General features: G+C 46.7%; 1 protein-coding gene across 7 annotated transcripts in view; it reads right to left on the minus strand.

The window, feature by feature from the left end:
- ZDHHC20 (zinc finger DHHC-type containing 20) overlaps positions 1-22,918 on the minus strand; it is a 79,222-nt gene that overhangs the window by 18,497 nt on the left and 37,807 nt on the right. For all 7 annotated transcript variants that reach the window (XR_002336599.1, XR_002336601.1, XR_002336600.1 and 4 more), the window contains 5 exons: positions 19,436-19,556; positions 12,471-12,540; positions 11,037-11,069; positions 10,086-10,206; positions 381-513 (listed from right to left, as the gene is read on the minus strand). Coding sequence is in view for 4 of the 7 variants with exons in the window: in XM_021065450.1 (XP_020921109.1) it covers positions 381-513; positions 10,086-10,206; positions 11,037-11,069; positions 12,471-12,540; positions 19,436-19,556 (478 nt within the window). In the remaining 3 variants the exon portion in view is untranslated. The remainder of the gene's footprint in view (positions 1-380; positions 514-10,085; positions 10,207-11,036; positions 11,070-12,470; positions 12,541-19,435; positions 19,557-22,918) is intronic.

A 22,918-nucleotide genomic window follows, 5' to 3' on the forward strand; every position in this document is an offset into this window, starting at 1 on the left:
TATGGAGGTTCCCAGGCTAGGGGTCCAATCGGAGCTGCAGCCACTGGCCTACGCCAGAGCCACAGCTCACAGCAACGCCAGATCCTTAACCCGCTGAGCAAGGCCAGGGATGGAACCCAAAACCTCATGGTTTCTAGTTGGATTTGTTAACCACTGAGCCATGACGGGAACTCCATACAACAAACTACTGAAAACATATGTAAAAGTCAGTCTCACTTTCTCAACCTTCTAAAAATAAGGAACATTCACTGGCCAGCTTATCCAATCACAGTGAATCTCAGTACAGAATTATTTCATCTTTATCACCCGGCATCCTCTAGATTTGATGTTCACTTGCAGGTATCTTCCTAAATAGTCATCATTTATTTTAACCTACTCACCTATGGTTGTTCTGTTCTTTCCAACAAGCCAGCAGTGGTAGCTGAGAAGTGACAATACGCTGATGAAGAACATTGTAGACACAAAGAACAGAAAAAGTACGTGGAATTTTGCACGTGTATCTGAGAGTTCATTCTGAGGAAAGAAAAAGGATGGTTTTGAGGACAGTCAGCCTCTTAGTATCTGGTTCCTCCTAAAGACTCTGCTGAATTCACCAACAAAGCCCACCAGATACAAGGAACAATAAATTAAGTTGAGATAATATATCCAAAAGCAACATTTCTCAAAGCAGAGAACTGGTGTCATCAGAGAGGCGTGCTTCCCTAACATGTCAGAAAGAGACACTTCAGAAACTGCTCTTAAATTTTAGCAACATTTTCAGCAGCAAAAGAAAAAGAGACTTTTTTACCCAACATTCTTTTTTTGGACTGTCTGCACATATTCAAATTTCCCCCAATAACCAGGACAAATGGGGCTTTTTACCATCCTGCTTGTTTTAATTACACATGCTCCTAACTAAAAACGTGACGGATTTTTGTCCTTCCCTGATCTCTGTTTCTGGAACCCCACTGCAAACACACCCATCCCCTCAGCCGCTTCTGTGCCTGCAGAGCCGTGTCTGCTAACTGCCAACTTGGTATATCCATTGGCCACGAGGTGATAACGGACAAAAACAGCTTCTGTTACCCATCCTAGTGGCTCTGTTCATTCCGAGAGAAGCCAAGTCTCGACCGGGCAGGAACTCGCACCTAGTGACAGCAGGAGGAGGAGGAAGCCGCTCTCACAGCGCAGCCCGCAGCCCGGCAGGCACAGGCCCACCCGCAGCTCCACGAGGGCCAGCGGCTCCTGCTTGATCTACACGCGGCTCACAGGCTACCGAAGGGTTTATTGTGGCACCGGGCAACTCTGACCCCGATCTTTACCGCTTTCCTCCAGAGTCACCACGAGGCCTTTTAAACACGTCACGTGATTCTCCTGTCTCCCGTCGGGTGAGGCACATGAGTATGTTGTATATTCACTACAAATGTCACACAAAAGATGGCAAGGATGCCATGGCAATAACGTGTTTTTACCTTTGGACAACTCTGCAGATTCCCTGCGGCAAAGCTTGTACAAACAGAGACAATGTGTTAAGAAACCACGTTTTAAACAAAATCATCCTGCGTGCTGGCGTGCTCGTCTCCCACGTGGCTCTCTGAAGGTCAACAGCTTCTCAAACACGCAACAGGACTGCACGCTCTGCAAGCTCCTTTAGGGCACACTTCCCACAATGTTTTAAAAACAGAGCTCTGTATCCAGGCAAGAATAAAACCACAATCTCCTTAGGAAACAGCTTCTTAAAGCCCTTGAGGAGCAGTTGCTCAAGGCTGCCTCGGGCAGGTCCTGCCCCCTCACTGGTACCACGAGGCCTCGCGTGCACGGCGCAGGCCCGGCCCTCGGGGGTCTGGTTTCAGGCCAGCAACCAGGGGACCCTGTGCAAGTCAGAACCCGTGACCCCTGGGCTCCCATCTCACTCACTCATCCCTGCAACACTTGCAAAGGCCCCCGGGACGGCCCCCTCCTGGACCCCTCCGTTCCCCTCGGCTCATCCCGCCTCACGAGCCTCCAGGCACCACGCTCCTCCATCTGGGCCTTTATGGCAAAGTCAAGATGCTCCCTCCGCAAGAGGCGTTCGCTGGGACACCCAGGCAGTCCCCTCAGGTCCTGGATCACCAACCACCTCCCTGCTGAGGCTCCCGGGACCACGCTCCGCAAAACTGAGCTACGACGGACACGTAAGGCGGCGGGAGTCTCAGGGGCAGGACGGCACAGGGATCACAGTAAGTCCGTGAACTGTCATCAGTCGCCAGCCTTTCCCCTGTGATGAGGACTTGTGAGCACGAACCCTTAGAGACGCTCAAACACGCGTATTAACTGGAGTCACCACGCTGCACATCACCTCCCCAAACTTATTTTATTTCAACCCCCTTCACTCACTTTACCAACTTCCATACCTGACAACCACCAAAAGGTTCTTGGTAGGAGGTGGCTTTGTTTTTTTAATTCCACATATAAGCGAATCAGATGATAATGTGTCTTTCTCTACTTTCCTGACTTAGCACGTTTCCCTCAAGGGCCGCCGGAGGTGTCAGAAACGGCAAGATCTCCTTGTTTGAGGGAGGAATACTGCATCGCCTATTTATGCGACAATTTCTCATCCACCAATGGAGACGTAGGAGTGCTTTCATGCTGTGGCTGTTATGAATAAACAATGCTGCAATGAACATATGGGTGCAGATAGCTTTTTGAGTCAGTGTTTTCATTTCCTTTGGATGTATTCCCAGAAGCGGAACTGCTGGATCACATGGCACTTCTACTTTTAATTTTTGGAGAAATCCTCGTACTGTTTCCCATAATGGCTGCACTAATTGACGTTCGCAACAACACACTAAGATTCCTTTTTCTCCATGTCCTTGGCACAACTTGTTACGGCTTATCTTCTGTGAGGTGCTATCTCACTGTGGTTTTGATTTGCGTTTCCCTGATAATGAGTCATACTGAGCAGCTTTTCATGTGCCTGTTGGCTACTGGCATCTCTTTTTAGGGCTACACCGGCGGCGTGTGGAAGTTCCCAGGCCAGGGATCAAATGAGAGCTGCAGCTGCCGGCTGACACTACAGCCGTGATAACACCAGACCTGAGAGCCTCATCTATCACCTACACCACAGCTCACGGCAACGCCGGATCCTTAACCCACTGAGCGGGACCAGGGATCAAACCCACAACCTCATGGGATACTAGTCGGGTTCATCACTGCGACCACTCAGCCACAGTACGAACTCCTATCAGCATGTCTTAACTGGAAAAATGTCTATTTAGATCCTCTGACCATTTTTTCATCCAATTGTTGTTTTGTTTCTGCTATTAAGTTCTTTATATATTTTGGATATTACTCTTTATCAGATACCTAATTTGCAAATATTTTCTTCCATTCAGTAGGGTGACGTTTCATCTTGTTGATGGTTTGCTTTGCCGTCTAGAAGCTGCTTAGTTTGATGTGGTCCTGCCTGTTTATTCCTGCTTTTGTATTTGGTGTGAAATCTAAAAAAATCATCGCCAAAGCTGATGTCAAGGAGCTTATGATCTCTATTTTCTTTTAGGGAATTTATGATCTCAGGTCTCATATTCAAGTTTTTTTCTTTTTTTCTTTTCTTGGCCCTGCCCATGGCAAGGGGAGGTTCCCAGGTCAGGAATTGAACCTGTGTCACAGCAGCAACCCAAGCTGCTGCAGTGACAATGCCAGATCTTTAACCCACTGAGCCACCAGGGAACTCCCCTCATGTTCGAGTCTTTAATCCATTTGTAGTTGAGTTGTCTATGATGTAGGATTGAGGTCCAGGTTGCCCAGCACCACTTACTAAAGAAACTGTACTTTGCTCACTGTGTATTCTTGGCTCCTCGTCATAAATGAATTCAGTACATATGCGTGGGTTGATTTCTGGGCTTATTCCGTTCCATGTTCTTATGCCAATAACATACTGTTTAGATGGCTGCCACTGCTGTGTAATCTAATTTGAAATCAGGAAACACGCCACCTCTAGCTTTGTTCTTGTGTCTCAAGACTGCTTTGGTGACTTGGGCTCTTTTGTGGTTCCAAACAAATTTAAGGATTGTTCTATTTCCGTGAAAGATGTCGCTGGAATTCTGAGGGGAGCTGCACTGACTCTGGAGGTTGCCTTGGGTAGTATGGACGGTTTAAGCAATACTAACCCTCCCAACCCTCGGGCCCAGATTATCCTCCACTTGCCTCCCCCTGCCGTCATCAGTGTCTTACACTTTGCAGATCTCTTCATCGCCTTGGTTAAAGGGGGTTCTCCATAGTTTGTTCTTTTCGATGAGTTGTAACTGGGACTGCTTTCTTAATTTTTCTTTCTGATAATGTGTTATTAGTTACATACAGCAACCGGCTTCTGTATATTGACTGTCTATCCTGGAACTTCATGGAATTTGTTAGTTATGACAGTTTTTTGGTGGTCTTTAGGATTTTCCAATATGCCATCTGCCAACAGAGACCGTTGTGCTTCTTCCTTCCCTATCCGGATGCGTTTTACTTCCTCTTCCTGCCTAACTGCTCTTGCTAAGACTTTCAATCCTACGCTGAATAAAAGTGGCAAGAGTGGCATCCCGTCTTGTTCCCTTCGGCTTTGTGCCACCGAGGATGATGTTCGGTGTGAGCCTGTCAACACACGGCCTTTGTTAAGCTGAGGCACCTGCTCTCTACACCCATTCTGGTGACAGTTTTCAATCATAAGCGGATGCTGAATTTAGTCACATGCTTTCCCCGCATCTACTGAGACGATCATGTTTCTCGTTCTTCTTGGCTGACAGACTGCACCAAACTGACTCATCTGCACATGCTGAACCGTCCTGGTATCCCTGGAATAAATGCCACTAGATCATGGTGATGGACCTTTTAATGTACTATTGGATTCAATTTGTTAATATTTTGCTAAGGATTTTAAAATCTATGTCCATTAGGGATAAGGGTCCATAATTTTCTTTTCTTGGGGGGACTTTCTCTGGTTTTGGTATCAGGGTAACTGATACCTCATAAAATGAGTCTGGAAGAGTTATGTCTTTGCTTTTGGGGAAGAGTTTGAGAAGAGTGGTTAACTTTCTCCAAGAAGCCACCTGGTCCTGGACTTCTGGTTGTTGAGAGGTTTTTTTGATTATTTATTCAATTTCCTTACTATTAATTGGCCTGTTCAGATTTTCTACTTCTTCATGATTAACTCTTGGTAGGTTGCATGTTTCTAGGAATTTATCCATTTTTTTCTAGGTTGTCCAATTATTTGCCATACGTTCACAGAAGTTTCTTTGATCTATTGTATTGATCAGGTGTAATGTCTTCTCTTTGATTTCTGATTTTATTTATTTGAGTCCTCTCTTGTTCTTGTTGAGTTTAGGAAAAGGTCTGTCAATTCTCTTTACCTTTACAAAAAAAAAGCCTCTTAGTTTCACTCATCTTTTTTATTATTTTTTTCACTCTGATCTTTGCTATTTCCTTTCTTCTACTCACTTTGGGCTTTATTTATTTTTCTAGCTCCTTTTAAGATATAAAGTTAGGTTATTGAGACCTTTCTTACTTCTTAACATAGGTTTATCACTATCAACTTCCTCTTAGAACAGCTTCTGATGCTTCCCATAAGTTTTGGTATGTTGTAATTTTTTTCTTTTCATTCTTTTTTTTTTTTTTTTGCTTTTTAGGGCCACACCAGTGGCATATGGAAGTTCCCAGGCTAGAGACTGAATCAGAGCTACAACTGCCACAGCAACTCGGGATCCGAGCTGTGTCTGCGACCTATACTACAGCTGATGGCAACACTGGATCCCTGACTCACTGATCGAGTCCAGGGATCAAACCCTCATCTTCACAGGTACTAGCTGGATTCATTTCCGCTGTGCCACAAGGGGAACTCCCACTATGCTGTATTTTCATTTTCATTTGTTTGGTCTTTTTGCCTTTTCTAGGGCCGCTCCTGCAGCATATGAGGCTTCCCAGGCTAGGGGTCTAATTGGAGCTGTAGCCTCCGGCCTACACCAGAGCCACAGCAACACAGGATCCGAGCTTTGTCTGTGACCTACACCAGAGTTCACGGCAACGCTGGATCATTAACCCACTGAGCAAGGCCAGGGATTGAACCCACAACCTCATGGTTCCTAGTCGGATTCGTTAACCACTGAGCCATGAAGGGAACTCCTGTCTCAAGATATTTTTTGATTCCTTCTTTGACCAATTGGTTGTTCAGCTGCATGTTGTTTAGTCTAAACGTACTTGTGAATTCTCCAGTTTTTTCCTGAAATTAATTTACAGTTTCATACTACCGTGGTTAAAAAAGGTGCCTGCTATGATTTCAATATTCTCAAACTCACAAGACATGTAACCTAACACGTGGCCTATCACGGAGGATGTTCCGTGTGCACTTGAGAAGAACGGGCAGGCTGGTGCTCCTTTGGGAGGGAGTGTTCTGTATAAATCTGTGAGGTCCACCTGGACTAAAGCATCGTTCAAGGTCACTGACACAGGCGGGGTACCACAAGCCCGTACTATTCCTGTCTAGTTCTCCCTTTCCGTCTGTGAATACGTGCTTCATATATTTACTTGTTCCTTTGGTGGGGGCACAAATGTTCTTCTCTCAGATATTCACTAACTCCTTTCAGGTCTTGCCCCAAAATCTTATCTTCTTACTCAGGTCTGCCGTGGCCACTTTCGCATACCCACTTTTCCCAAACACTTGCTAAATGCCTTACCCTGCTCTACATTTTTTTTCCATAGCATTTACTTTCTCTATTTTTTGGGGGCTGTGCCCACAACATGCAGAAGTTCCAGGCCAGGGATCACACTTGAGCCACAGCAGTGACAACGCCAAATCCTTAACTGCTAAGCCATCGGGTAACTCCTGTATTTACTTTCAAATATACAATATAATTTACGCATTTATCATGTTTATTATTTGTTTCTCCCTTCTCAAAAGTAAATTCTACAAAGACAGGACTCTGTCTGTTCTGCTCACTGTTATATGCCAAGTGCCTAGAACATTGGCTGGCACATAGTAATTATTGAAGAATAAAGAAAAAGGCAGATTTAAGTTTATTAGTTTTTCCTTACTCTTGATGAATCTAAAAGTTTTATTTTTATTTATTTATGTATTTATTTTTTAATTTTTTGGTCTTTTTGCTATTTTTTGGGCCGCTCCCGTGGCATATGGAGGTTCCCAGGCTAGGGGTTGAATCGGAGCTGTAGCCACCGGCCTACGCCAGAGCCACAGCAACTCAGGATCCGAGCCGCGTCTGCAACCTACACCACAGCTCACGGCAATGCCAGATTGTTAACCCACTGAGCAAGGCCAGGGATCGAACCTGCAACCTCATGGTTCTTAGATTCGTTAACCACTGCGCCACGACGGGAACTCCGAATCTAAAAGTTACAAAATACTTATTTTTTGGAGTTCCCATCATGGCACAGTGGAAACAACTCTGACTAGGAACCATGAGGCTGTGGGTTCAATCTCTGGCCTTGCTCAGTGGGTTAAGGATCTAGCACTGCCGTGAGCTGTGGTGTAGGTCGCAGACGCGGCTTGGATCTGGCGTTGCTGTAGCTCTGGCATAGGCCGGCAGCTACAGCTCTGATTCGACCCCTAGGCTTGGGAACCTCCATATGCCATGGGTATGGCCTTAAAAAAAAAAAAGGACAAAAAGACAAAATAAAATAAAATACTTATTTTTTGGGAGTTCCCACTGTGGTGTAGTGGAAACGAATCTGACGAGCATCTGTGAGGTTGTGGGTTGGATACCTGGTTTTGCTCAGTGGGTTAAGGATCGGCGTTGCCATGAGCTCCGCTATAAGTTGCAGATGTGGCTCATATCTGGCGTGGCTGTAGCTGTGGGGTAGGCCTGCAGCTGTAGTTCTGATTTGACTCCTAACCTGGCAACATCTACATGCCACATATGCAGCCCTAAAAAGCAAGAAAACAAACAAAAAACTGGTATGATGATAGCTCCTCTGCATTAACTATATTTTCTTCTTTTCTGTATTTTTTTTTTTTTTTTTTTTGGCGGTGGGGAGGGCCTACACCTGCAGCATATGAAAGTTCCTGGGGCTAGGGGTGTTGGTGCTGCAGTCAGCGCAACAGCAGATCTAGGCCACATCTGTGACCTATGCTGCAGCCTCCAACAATGTTGGATCTTTAACCCACTGGGTACTTAACCCACTGAGCCACGACGGGCACTCCCTCTTCTGTGTTGTTGGTGCTCTGGTGTCTAGAGCCTTGATAACTGGAGAGAGAGTGCTTCTCCCAGGGTTAGCCAATTCTTTTTTTTTCTTTCTTTCTTCTTTTTTGGCTGCCTCATGCCGTAGGGAGTTCCCAGGCCAGGGTTCTGACCCGAGCTATCGCTGTGACCTAAGCTGCAGCTGTGGCAACACCAGATCCTTAACCCACTGTGCCAGGCCAGGGATCCAACCTACATTCCAGTGTTCCCAAGACACTGCTGACCCACTGCGCCACAGCAGGAAGTCCATGGGGTAATTCTCTCTCTCTCTTTTTTTTTTTTTTGGTCTTTTTAGGGTGGCACCCGTGGCATATGGAGGTTCCCAGGCTAGGGGTAGAATCGGAGCCGCCAGTCTACGCCACAGCCGCAGCAACGCAGGACCCGAGCTGTGGCTCTGACCTACACCACAGCTCATGGCAACGCCGGATCCCTGAGCGAGGCCAAGGATGGAACCCGCAACCTCATGATTCCTAACCGGATCTGTTAACCACTGAGCCACGACGGGAACTCCTGGGCTATATAATTCCTAAAAAGATGGCAAGGAACGAAGCTCTCTATTGGCTAACCGATCCAGAGCCCATGCTCCAAACAGCCCCTTCACCCGGCTCGTACACTCCAGGGGCAGTATCGCCCTGCCCTAGTCACACTCGACAGCCAGGGTGGCTCTACCCCAGAGACCACTGACCCTCATCCAACCAGCTGATCCTACAGCATGTAGCCCGCCTCGCCCTGCCTTCCCACGGATACCACAACAAAGACTCTGGCCCCTGCACCTTCTGCGTCCTGAGCAGCCCTGGTGCCTGCCTGTGCGGCCCTGGACGGTGTGGTGGGACCCCTCCTTGGGACTGTGAGCCACGAACTCTCTTTCCAGTGGTTATCATCCCCTGATTTGTTAGCTTCGCCACAGCTGAATGACGATAAAGTCTACACTGCAGAACACCTTGCCCGGGTGTTTAGGAAGAGCTGATACAGAAGTACCTTTTAACCATTACAATAACCCCCACCCTCAAAATCAAAGGTTTAAATGGAGGAGAAAAAACCCACAATGAAAACGCCAGAAGGAAAGCTGGGTGAGTATCTGTATAAATTCACAGTGAACAGACTAAAGCCAGGAATCATAATTCAACAGCATTGCTTTAAAAATAGAAAATTTTGGAGTTCCCGTCATGGCTCAGTGGTTAACGAACCCGACTAGTACCCATGAGGATTGGGGTTTGATTCCTGTCCTCGCTCAGTGGGTTAAGGATCCAGAGCTGCCGTGAGCTGTGGTGTAGGTCGTGGACACGGCTCGGATCTCGCATTGCTGTGGCTGTTGCAGGGGCTGATGCCTACAACCCAGTTGGACCTCTGACCCGGAAACCTCCACGGGCTACGGGTGAAGCCTTAAAAAGACAAAAAAATTAAAAAACGAAAAAGAAAATAAAAACGTAAAATTTTAACATAACGAAAAATAGGGCTATAAAATATCGATCACAATTATGGAGAAACATGTCCAACCCACAAGAGAAACGGCATCGATAGCCAAGGAGAGAGGAACCAGAGGAGCAGGTACTTGGGCCTGGCGATTTCACTTCAATTACTGCAAAACTACAGTAACACTCACCAACTCAAACAGAAGTAGTTACTTCCCCAACACTGAGAGCCAGCTGTTGGAGGGTGGCTGACTAGAGTTTGGATGAGGAAAAGAAGCTCACTACATTCTGTGTAATATTCATTTGTTTACACATAAATACGGATATACGAAGGTCAATTTAAACTCCATCTGTTGTCTGAGCCACGATAAATTCTAACTGTTAAAATTAAGTGTATCTACTTATAATAAAGAATGACGGAATTCTTTAGGGACACAGCACCTTAAAAAGTATGAAATATATGGTTTAAGATAGAAAAAAGACTTACCGTCCAAAATTTTATAAAGTACTGTAAAACTGTTGTAGCCACAAAAAGGCAGTACAGTAGAGAGTACAGTAAAAACAGCAGGAAGAATTTGTAATTAGAAAATCCCACACAGTTGTTCACCCTGGAAGAACAAAAAAAATCACACTGTAAAAAAAAAGGACAAACTCACAGAAGCCAAAACTCACACGGTGGTGGCCGGGGCCTGGGGCGGGGGGCAGAGTTTCGGTTTGGCAAGATGAAAAGCTCTGGACCCGGTTGCACAACAAAGTGAACATACTTCACACCACTGAACTGTGTCCTTACAAAAGGTAAAGGCCAGAAATTTGATGGGTTTCCCCCATAATAACAACAAACAGGACAGATCAAAACACTTACAAATCATTATTACCTGGTAATGGGTCACTTGGGAAGTAGGGGGCAGTGTCTCACTTATGGAGTGTTTGATGTTTTTATTTTTATTTTTTTAAGGGCCGCACCCACAGCACATGGAGGTTCCCAGGCCAGGGTTGAATTGGAGCTGTAGCCACTGACCTACACCACAGCCACAGCAACGCCAGACCTGAGCCACATCTGCGATCTACACCACAGTTAATGGCAGCGCCAGATCCTGAACCCAATAAGCGAGGCCAGGGATCGAACCTGCGTCCTCATGGATACTAGTCAGATTCGTTTCCGCTGAGCCATGACGGGAGCTGCTGGATGTGTGTTTTTAATAAATTCTATAAGGAATCTGGAATTTCAATGTCAATTCTTAGTATATAATTATCTGGGTTAATAACATCAGAATATATTTGTAAAGGGAAACATGTAACAGAAACATAAAACTAGATCAATCTTGACACCTGGGAGAAATTAAATTGACTTTTAAACTTTAGGGACGCCGAAGAAAATCACTGCGAACACTCCTGCACACCTCTTCGCCCCACGCCGTTCCCGCTCTTTCATACGTACCAAGGACAGTGATGATCCATCTTAAGAACACATCTAAGGAAGAAATAAGAGTAAGAAAATCCACAGAGAAAAAAACCCCAATTCCAGCTCCCGATAATTTCCTCCTTTTGTTTTTTTTGGACTTAAAATTCCCCCTTTGGCCAACACAGCTTAGAAAAACCAACCCAGTAAACACTAGGCTAGAGATAATTTCCGCTACTTGCGCAAATACTTTCAGAGGAAAGAGGTAATGACTGCTACAGTGGCAGTTCAAGTTCAGCTGAGCACCGCCAGACGCCTTGGGCCCCGGAACTAACACTTTAGATACGGCTCACAGCGCACTTGGTATGCGGTAGGTCTAGCTGACGAAATCACTTGAAGAAGATACGAAGTTATTTTGAACACGTGCAAGTCACAACAGAACTTTAGAAGCAAATATTGCTACAATATTAACAATGATGGGCCTGCAGGTGGTTATTTTCCCACACATTTTATAACATTCTATCCCATGGATAAGAATGACTGTACTTTTATAATCAGAATCCCCCCCCCCATTTGCCTCCCCACCAGTGTAGCCTAGATTTATATAAAGTCAGACCAAAGACCATCTCGAATAACACAACAAGGAAGCAAACTGACGCCCAGAAGGGTAAACAGCTTGATTAACTGAAGTCCAGGGATGCCCCGGGCTTCCCATACGGGGTCTTTTCTCCAACACACTACCCGTCACAGAGCCTAAGGGATAAAGTCTTTCGGGTTTTCCTGGGACCATCATCACAGGTGGTAACTGGAAGTACTACTTCTGTGGTTTGTTAGGCTTTACTATCAATAAAGCAAGAATAAAAACAAAACAGTCATTCTAATTTTTTGTTGTTGTTGTTTTTTTTTGTTTGTTTTTGTTTTTGTCTTTTTGCCATTTCTTGAACCGCTCCTGCGGCATATGGAGGTTCCCGGGCTAGGGGTCTAATCGGAGCTGTAGCCGCCAGCCTACGCCAGAGCCACAGCAATGCAGGATCCGAGCCGCGTCTGCGACCTACACCACAGCTCACGGCAACGCCGGAACCTTGACCCACTGAGCAAGGGCAGGGATCGAACCCGCAACCTCATGGTTCCTAGTCGGATTCGTTAACCACTGCGCCACAATGGGAATTCCTGTCATTCTAATTTTAATCCGGGACAGAGAGTCATCTTTTTCAAGGGGGGTATCACTCACTTGCTCATCAGCACGACAGTAATTCTAAGCATAAGCACAGGACGTACACATACGCAGAGAACTTTCCAACAGCTGGTAGAGGAACTCTCACCAAAGACGACCTCAAAACACATTCTAGCTCATATACATACTCATGTTAGCTCGGCACACAGAGCAAATGGTGGGAGAGGACGCGGTATTTTGGGGAAGTTCCTTCCCTTCTGTTCCGCCGTCACCCGTCCCGGCACTGCAGTAGCACTTACATGTCACATGCTGAGCAGTGATGCGCGCGGTCGGGCTTAATCAGCTGACATCTCTCACAGTATCTGATGGCTGCATTGAAGAATCAGAAGAAAGTAGTTGAAGCATGTACAAGTTTAGAGTTGAATTAATCTGACTGTAAGATCTACTTTCATTTCTTACAAACAACTCTGGGAAACTTAATTTTAATACCAAAATGAATTAAAGAGCTTCTGAAGTCAAATGTCAAGAGACAGAAAGGAACCTTAGAAATGTAGTTGGCCCGGAAATGTTAAGATGAAAAAGTAGATCCATGGAGTTCCTGTTGTGGCCCAGTGGTTAAGGAATCCAACTAGGAACCATGAGAACTCAGGTTTGATCCCTGGCCTCCCTCAGTGGGTTCAGGATCTGGCGTTGCCGCGACCTGTGGTGTAGGTCGCAAATGCCGTTCGGATCCCACATTGCCTTGGCTGTGCTATAGGCCAGCGGCTAAGGCTCCGATTCGACCCCTAGCCTGGGACCCCCTCCATGTGCTGCAGGTGTGGCCCTAAAAAGACAAAAGAAAAGAAAAAAAGAAAAAAAAATTAAAAAGTAGATTCACACTGTAAACCAACTATACTTTAATAAAAAATAGTAAAAGTTTATCCAAAGAAACAAGGTACTGATACTAGGTCAAACACCCAGTTTAGGGGCAGGGCTCAGACCCGAATCAAGTGTTTTCTCCTGTTGCACCACGACATCTGTGGCAAAGTATGAGAAAAAATGTCTTCGATTATCTCCCACCCCATCCCAGATAAAGAGCTAAGTTGCAAACATAAGATTGAAAAACACAAAAAACAAAAACAACCCTAAACTTCTTCCCACTAGACTGTAACACAGGTGGTTTACGTGTTCACGATTTCATTCAAAACATAATGAGCATCTGCCAGGGGCAGCTACGCTCTAGGCACGAATCCCCGCCTTCATGGAACCTGCGAGCGAGCGAGCGAGGGGAAAAGCTGGGGAAGAATAAGCAGATGCCCGGTAGGTTAGTGACACAGGCACCGACAGGAAGAAGGCAGGGGAGGGGACAGCAGCGGGGCCACTGGACAGACGTGTGCGGAGATCCAGGAAGGGGTGTGGGCACAGCCCGGGGTGCCTGTCCGTCCAAGGACAGTGACGGCCGGAGGCCTGGAAGGGTGTAGGAAGGGGACAGGTCGGCGTCCAGGGAGCCGAATCGGGCTCTCGGTTCAGGACCTCCGATGGGAAGGACGTGGAGTGACCCGGTGCAGTCAGGGTTCGCCAACGTTCAGAGCGGGGCTCTCGGTTTGTGAAATTCAAGAAAGCGACAAAATACATCTTTGAGACTCACGAGGGGAATGTCCCAACACATGACAAATCAACACATTCTCTAAAACCACGGCTGTGGATGAACAGAGAGTAATAAAATTCCAATGGGACACCATGGCCCCCGAAACAAGCCAACGTGTCTTGGCAACAAGAGGACGAGCCGCCGCGAGTCCGCCTGCCTGCGGGCCACTCCCTCTCTGGGACGGGAAGCCGCCCTCCCTGCTGGGCCACCAGCTCAGCCCAGAACTCGGCGCGGGGGCAGAGGGAGCGAGCTGAACCTGCATGTCACTGGCCCGAGTCACCTGCGGGAGCCCCGTTTCCCCGCCGGAAGGGACGAGAAATGAAACCTCATCTGCGGAGGCCCGTCCTCAGGGCCCGGCGGCACCACCGCTTCCTCACGCCACCCCCTGTGCTGGGGGAGACGTTCTGGGGGAGGGCAGTTAAAAAGCCCACGTATTGTCTGTGACGTGTGGTCCCTACTCCTAAGAGAGAAAAAGCACAGAAAATAGGTTCGAAGAAGAATGTGAATTAAACACATCCTCTAAAAAGGAGAGGGACCGTGTCATGTGCTAGGTCTTTTCGGAAGGAGATTTAGCAACATCCCTAAACATGTAGGATCTGTCCCCTCTCTGACCCAGGACGTCTCCTTCTGGAAAATGTGGTCTGCAGACATGCTCGCCCCAACACTGTTGTAATAACAAAGCACTAGGGCTGAGAGACGGTGAAAAGAGCCGATGAGCATTTTACGATAGGGACTTCAACAGTTTCCATACAAAACAGACATGTACCTAAACTGGATAAGTGCAAACACATTACATGGACAAAAGCAAACTGCACAATGCTTGAATTTACAGCATGTTTCATAGCTCTAAGTGGGAAAAGACCATATATTTTTCTCTTTATATATCCAAGTAAAAGGCATCCACCTTCAGGTTTGATTTACACAGATATGAGAGACACAAAGTGTTATTTGGGGTTTTTTTTGTATTGTTTTTGTCTTTTTAGGGCCGCACCTGCAGTATATGGAAGGTTCCAGGCTAAGGGTTGAATCGGAGCTGCAGCTGCCGGCCTACGCCACAGCTCATGCAACACTGGATCCTTAACCCATTAAGCAAGGCTAGGGATCAAACCTGCATCTTCATGGACACTGGTCGGGTTCTTAATCCACTGAGCCACAGTGGGAACTCCCACAAAATGTTATTTTGAAGTGATAAGAAGTTACACCTGCTGGAAGGTGCCAACCAGGTGACCTAATTTGTATTTGCTAATACCCACCCACTCTAATTGTCAAAATTTGTTATTTAACTGCATATAAGTTCTGGAATATTCCGTTATGTATAAAACATTTCTGCAAGATGTAAAAGAAGGGCAGTAACCTTTAGGGGGTGGGGAAGTGCCAGGGTAAGGGGCAGACACTTCTCATTTGGTGCCCTTAAAAAATTAAGAAAGGAGGAGTTCCCGTCATGGCGCAGTGGTTAACGAATCCGACTAGGAACCATGAGGTTGCGGGTTCGGTCCCTGCCCTTGCTCAGTGGGTTAACGATCCGGCGTTGCCGTGAGCTGTGGTATAGGTTGCAGACTCGGCTCGGATCCCGCGTTGCTGTGGCTCTGGCATAGGCTGGTGGCTGCAGCTCCGATTCAACCCCTAGCCTGGGAACCTCCATATGCCGCAAGAGCGGCCCAAAGAAATAGCAAAAAGACAAAAAAAAAAAAAAAAATTAAGAAAGGAGGGAACCTCCATATGCCACAGGAAGCGGCCCTAGAAAAGCCAAAAAGACAAAAGAAAAAAAAAAAAAATAAGAAAGGAATTCCTGTTGTGGCTCAGTGGTAAAGAACCCAACTAGGATCCATGAGGATGTGGGTTCGATCCCTGGCCTCAAGTGGGTTAAGGATCCGGCGATGCCGTGAGCTGTGGTGTAGGTCGCAGACGAGGCTCAGATCCTGTGTTGCTGTGGCTGAGGTGGAGGCCAGCAGCTGTCGCTCCGATTCGACCCCTAGCCTGGGAACCTCCGTATGCCGCGGGTGCAGCCCTAAAAAAAGAAAAAAAAAGGCAGACTCGTTTTATTTCCTTCATAGACAATACGTTCACGAGGTCACAAAAGCACAAAAAGGAACTCAGTGACAGTCCCACCCTTGGGAAGGCATCCCCACCACGTCACTAACTCTGGTCGAGGAAAGGTCCACTTTCTAGAACATGCAGTTCTGCCATTTTTAACTTATGAAGGACGTTATTTCTATAATAAGAAAAAGAAGGAAGCCTCCAGGTCTGGCATCTAGGCAGCAGGGATGCAGGGTAAGTGGTGCCCTGGACCAGGAGCTCCGTCTCAGTCCGAGACGCAGTGCGAACCCCAGACCGTGTCCCCCGGGGGCTGTGGGACCTCACCGTCTCTCTTCTTTGTCTCTGGAGTGGGGACGAGTGCTGCGTCCATCTCAGAGTGGTTCTGAGGATCCAGTCACTGACCATAAACGTTTAGTTTTTTTACTTCATAAACTGCATGTGAGTATGCCAGCAGCATACAAGGTAACTGTTATAGTATTTAAATAAATTTTACTTTCTCTGTTAAAAAAAAAATGAGGGCTTCATAAACTTTCTGAAATCTTGGACTCTGGGTTAAAAACATATAATCTACAGAACTGTAACTACTAAACAACTGCTGCTAATAGATCTTTCATAATTACATATAAAAGGGATTATTTTAAGGTAGCCCTCATTGACTGAAAATTTGTTATTTTATTTTTTAATTTTTCTTTGTCTTTTTGCCTTTTCTAGGGCCACTCCCATGGCATCTGGAGGTTCCCAGGCTAGGGGTCAAATCAGAGCTGTAGCCGCCGGCCTACGCCAGAGCCACAGCAACTCGGGATCTGAGCCGAGTCTGCGACCTACACCACAGCTCATGGCAACACTGAGCGAAGCCAGGGATGGAACCCGCAACCTTATGGTTCCCAGTCGGATGCGTTAACCACTGCGCCACGACGGGAACTCCTGAAAATTTGTTTTATGTACAGAGATCTACACTAAGTGCATAGCTCACTTACACATACTTCCAGAAATGTGGTTACTGTTTATCCTCACTTGTTTTTTGGCCATGCCCGAGGCACAGAGAAGTTCCCAGGCCAGGGATGGAAGCCGTGCTGCAGCAGCGATCTGTGCCACAGCAGTCACAGTGCCAGGTCCTTAACTACTGAGCCACCAGGGAACTCCACTATTACCCTCTTTTTCAAACGAGGAAAACAGGGGTTAGAAAGTTTAAATGACTCTTGTTGCACTCGTAATGGAAAAGGCTGAGTCTGATCTGCAGTCCACATTTTCATTCCATATGGCAATGTATTGGTTATGCAAAAGGACAGTAAGACACACCTCATTTTGTTGTGCTTCACAGATACTGCATTTTTTTAAATTTTATTTTTGTCTTTTTAGGGCGGCACCTGTGGCACATGGAGGTTCCCAAGCTAGGGGTCTAATTGGAGCTGCAGCTGCCGGCCCACACCACAGCCACAGCAACAGCAATGCCGGATCCTTAACCCACTGAGCGAGGCCAGGGATTGAACTTCCATCCTCATGGACACTGGTTAGATTCATTTCTGCCGAGCTAAGATGGGAACTCCAGAGGTTGCATTTTTAACAATCTTGCGGTGAACAAGCCATTTTCCCAACAGCATTTGCTCACTTTGTGTCTCTGTGTCCCTTTCTGGTACTTTTCACAATATTTCAAAGGCTTTCATTGCTATTATTTTGGTCGGGGTGACCTGGGATCAGTGATCTTTGATGCTAGTGCTATGATTTGCTGAGGGCTCAGGGGATGGTGAACACTGAGTTAAGGCGAGTCTGTTTTTCTGACATAATGCTACTGCACACTTCACAGGCTACAATACAGTGTAAACATTGCTCTTCTGTCCCAGGAAAGCACACAGCCCATGTGCCTCGCTCTGCTGGGACAGAGACTTCACTGCGGTGCTCTGGAAGCAAACCCGCAGCATCTCCAAGGTGGGCCTGTTTTAAATGCATGAAAAACCAACACGTCAAGTATCTCCTCCTAAAATCTTACACAAACTTTTAGCTGTCTGAAGTGAGACTGTGTCCATAATTATAAAAAGGTAAAGCTCCTTTTATTTCCCGTGGAACTGGGAAGCAGGGTGGGCTCTGGCGCCAGGGCACCTACCCGCAGATGCATCTGTTTGCACACTATCTACACGCCTCAAACAAGCTGCTCTGTGTCTCAGCTTCCTCATCGGTGAAAGGGCACCATCTCCCTCGGGGTAGTTGTGGAGGGTTTTTTTTTTTTTTTTTTGCTTTTTAGGGCCGCACCTGGGGCCTATAGGGGTTGAAATGGAGCTACGGCTGTTAGCCTACAGCACAGCCACAGCAACGCGGGATCCGAGCCTCATCCGCGACCTACACCACAGCTCACGGCAGTGCCAGACCAGATGGAACCCGCATCCTCATGGAGATAGTCAGATTCGTTTCCGCTGGCTCCCTTTGGGGAAACTCCTTTTGTTGTTGTTGTGCTGCGGAATTCAAATGAGTTCACACGTGTGCACTTGAACTCAGAGCAGAATAACCGTTAGCTATCATCATCATCTGAACGAGTTCATGAGGTACGTAACACGTGATTTAAAACACTCTCCTGTATTTGAGTGACAGTTTGGCTTTATCCTTGAACAAGTTTCTTCCCCTTTGTGTCTTTTATTTCTCCTCTTTAAGTGAGCACATTCCTGATTTTTAAAAATTACTCAGAGGAGTTCCCATCGTGGCGCAGCAGAGACGGGTCCAACTAGGAACCTTGAGGTTGCAGGTTCAATCCCTGGCCTTGCTCAGTGGGTTAAGGATCCGGTGTTGCCATGAGCTGTGGTGTAGGTCGCAGATGCGGCTCGGATCTGGTGTTGCTGAAGCTGTGGTGGAGGCTGGCAGCTGTATCTCTGATTGGACCCCTGGCCTGGGAACCTCCATATGCAGAATGAGCGGCCCTAAAAAGCAAAAAATAAAAATCAAAATCAAAATAAAAATTACTCAGAGAACACCCACGATATTCAAATTTAAACCAGAATTCCCAAAGGAATTACAACTGACATTTTTAGCCATAAAGGCTGAGTTGAGGGGGGAAAAAAAAAAAAAAATGCAGAAAAAATAGATGCACATTAAAAGGAGCCCCTTGGAGTTCCCGTCGTGGTGCAGTGGTTAATGAATCCGACTAGGAACCATGAGGTTGCGGGTTCGGTCCCTGCCCTTGCTCAGTGGGTTAACGATCCGGCGTTGCCGTGAGCTGTGGTGTAGGTTGCAGACGCGACTCGGCTCCCACGTTGCTGTGGCTCTGGCGTAGGCCGGTGGCTACAGCTCCGATTCGGCCCCTAGCCTGGGAACCTCCATATGCCGCGGGAGCGGCCCAAGAAATAGCAACAACAACAACAACAACAACAAAAAACAAAAGACAAAAAAAAATAAATAAATAAAAGGAGCCCCTTAAGAAAACCTATCCCAATACATGCATGTGTCTGTATTTGAAGTAGCCCACAAGATACGGCCATGGGCAAACCCCGCTCCTGCAGACGTGACTTGGGCATGACAGCCACTGAGGAGTCACATGACACAAATACCCGCTGGCAGAAGAGACCACGTTTTGAGAATTCTCTGGGAGGGATGCTTTGGCCGTGTGTTTCTTACTCTGTGTCGCCGACGTGGTGTAGACAGGCAAGCCCCTCGCCGCTCTTCTCAGAATCTCCTGTTGTCTTTCCTGGCTGAACTCCTTCTCGTAACGTTCCTTCTCGGAACTGGACAAGTAGAACTAGAAGAGGAGAAATAGTGACTCGTCCTCTTAAATGTCATCATTATTCAGTATCACGTGCAGAGGAGGTTTTATCCAGAATAGGAAAATAAAACTTTTTTTCTTCTATGAAGGCAAAACTTGCCTTCAAATTTCTTTACTTTAGGAAGCCAAGTCAAGCACATTTGAACAAAACCACACACCTTCACAGATTAAAAAACATCTGCCCTCCATGTTAATGACAGAAAAGGAACATGAACTAAACACTTCCGCGTCTTTGCTTTTTACAGAGAAAATTCACTTTCCCATCAAAAAGGGCTTCATATGTATTTTCTGTTAGTAAAAATTTCGGTGTTTAAAAGTCAGTGTCAAGAGATCTTTAATGTCTGGAAGGATGTTCCAAGAGTCACTTGCTTTGGATAACAGGTGAAGTCCTGGGGTCCTACTATGTTTCTGGCTAAATTCTCACTAAGGACAAGATCTTCTTTTGATACTTTCTTTCTTCCTTCCTTTCCTCTTAAAAAGCTAACCCATTAGGGCACTTTCTCCAAAAAAAATTTTTTTGGTCTTTTTGCCATTTTTTGGGCCGCTCCCGAGGCATATGGAGGTTCCCAGGCTAGGGGTCCAATCGGAACTGTACCTGCCGGCCTACGCCACAGCCACAGCAACTCGGGATCCGAGCCACGTCTGTGATCTGCACCACAGCTCATGGCAACACTGGATCCTAAACCCACTGAGCAAGGCCAGGGATTGAACCTGCAACCTCCTGGTTCCTAGTCGGATTCATTAACCACTGCGCCACGACGGGAACTCCTCTCCAGAATTATTAAGGACTATCAAGGCAAGCAGAGTCTCCTGTGCTTAAGGAGGGACTCCTCTACAGAACTGGTTCTAGCTTCCATCTCTTAAGCTTTTATTCCCACAGCAGGGCCACCTCTAGCCTCTTTCTTTAGGGCGTCTTCCCTACAAAGGACTTGCTCAGCTGCTCATCTGTTCATGTCGCCCCCAACAGCTCAAGGACCTCAGGTTTATGCCCCTATTTCATGCAACCAGGAGCTTTTTTCATGTTTCTATTGGTCTTAATTTCACAGATTAAAAAAAAAAAAAAAAAAAAAGGCCTGAAACATGCTCTTGATCACATTTCTGTATTTTGACAACACTGCTCCTCGGTTTTTATTTACTTACAGGGTTTTGCTTGAAAAGGCCCGTGGAGCCCTGACTGGAACTTGCTCTTTTAAACCGCGTGCATGTGGTCTACCCGCCAGGGCAACCGCCCACCTCCCACCCGCCCACGGCCTCATCCCCTTCCGGATGCAGCCTCTTCTTTTAACAGGGGACCGTGGGGCACGTATGAAGAGCTCCGGGGTCAGGAGACGGAGCCCACGCCTCAGAGCATTTCCCAAAACCGCATACGTCACTGGAGGAACTGGTGTAAAACACGAGTCTCTTCGTTTCCCTCTGTGCTGCTCACGCACGGTAAACGTGCCTGCTTTGGACAGACTTGCTCTCTAACTTGACTGAAACACGATGCTCAGCAAGCAGAAGAGTCCATGCAGACTGCCTGGCCTGGCTCACACAGCCCAGTCTCGATGGCACAAGAAATCTCCAGATTACGTATAAGGGACGAGAAGTCACATGGCCGCACGAACAGGACAGAAGGAAGTCGGAAAAAAATCACATAGTCTTAAAGCTGAGGTTCTGGAGGTCACTTGCCTAAACTCCAGGTTGGCTGAAATCTTAGCTGTGTCTGAGATCCGCCCCCTCTTGAATGATTTCAGGGACAGAAACACTCCCCTCGTTTGCAAGATGACCCATTTGCTTTTAGCAGAACTGTCACTTCCCCGACGTTAGGCATCTCTGAGCATTCGTGGTAGAGAATAAAGATCATACCATAAAATGTTAAACACCTATTTGGGTAAGAGATGCTCTAATCAAAACTTACGGCTTCCTTGTAAAAGCTAAACAGATTCCCCTGGGCTGAACTGTTTCTAGCCAGGCCTCAAAATCTTTACTTTTCCTTAAGAACTGCGGCTATAAATTACGAAAATCTTAAACCAAACAAAACTCTCCAGAGACACTAGAATTTCAGATAGGAATGGAACAAAACTAAAATAACTTAGATTTTTGAAGTTATTACTATTTTTCATTCACTACCACTGAGAAGAATTCAAACCATGACCTGCCGTTATCTTCAATTCAAATGGTACAAACAGTTCCACTTAAATATATGTTAAACACCAGTTAAAAGCGTGGCACTGTCTGAGGTACCAGGGATCCAAAGATGAATAAAAATACAGCCTTTGCTTTCAAAGACACAGTCCCGTTTCCCAGTACAAAAGTTAGCCACGTAAACAAGGAATCACACATCACAAATCAGCAACTCTTCATCAGGTGGAACCGAAGCTCCCCTGGGAGGGGTGGGGCGTCAATGAAAGTTTCCGGGAAGAAGTGGTACTTAAACTGGGTTTGGAAAGATAAACAGGAATCTTCTGGGAAGACAAAGTGGGAGAGAGAACTTTAGCAAAAGAAACAGCAAATCAGAAGCACAAAGGTGTGAAAGCACCAAACTCCGGGCAGCCCATTCCTCGCGTTCAGAGGCCCAGGAAGAAGCAAGGGGGACGAAGTCTCTGGAAAGGTCTGCGCATCATTCAAACGGACACAGCCCGTGAGGTAGCAGCTCACACCAGTCCGCACAGCTGTCATCAGCAAGTCAGCAAGGGACACGCGCGGGAGAGGGTGTCAGGGAGAAAGGGAGCCCTCCTGCCCCACTGGCGGGAATGTAAGTTAGTGCAGCCACTGTGGAGAGCAGCACGGAGGCTCCTCAGAAAACGAAATACACGGGTACCAAATGACCCGGCAATCGCGCCCCGGGGCATCTCTCCGGACAACACTGTCATTCAAAACATCCAGGTACCCGCATGTTCACGGCAGCACTATTCACAACAGCCAGGACCTGGAAACAACCTACGTGTCCATGGACAGATGAATGGACTAAGAAGATGTGGTCCAAACACACAATGGAACGTTACTCAGCCATCGGAAGCCAAGATAATGCCATTTGCAGCAAGGCGGACGCAACCAGGGACTCTCACACTAAGTGAAGTGAAGTCAGCAAGGAAAGACAAACACCATGTGACAGCACAAATGAAGCTTTCCACACAAAAGAAACTCAGGGGTTTGGAAAACAGGTGATGAGCCATGAGGTCCTGCTGCGCAGCACAGGGCACTCTACCCAGTCACTTGTGATGGAACGTGATGGAGGAGAGTGTGAGAAAAAGAAGGTGTCTACGTGTGACTGGGTCGGTCTGCTGTACAATAAAAACTGACAGAACGCTGTAAATCAACTATAATGGAAAAAAATTAAAATCTTAAAAAAAAACAGC

The sequence above is a fragment of the Sus scrofa genome, chromosome 11, assembly GCF_000003025.6.
Source record: "Sus scrofa isolate TJ Tabasco breed Duroc chromosome 11, Sscrofa11.1, whole genome shotgun sequence".
In the NCBI taxonomy this organism is placed as follows: domain Eukaryota; kingdom Metazoa; phylum Chordata; class Mammalia; order Artiodactyla; family Suidae; genus Sus; species Sus scrofa.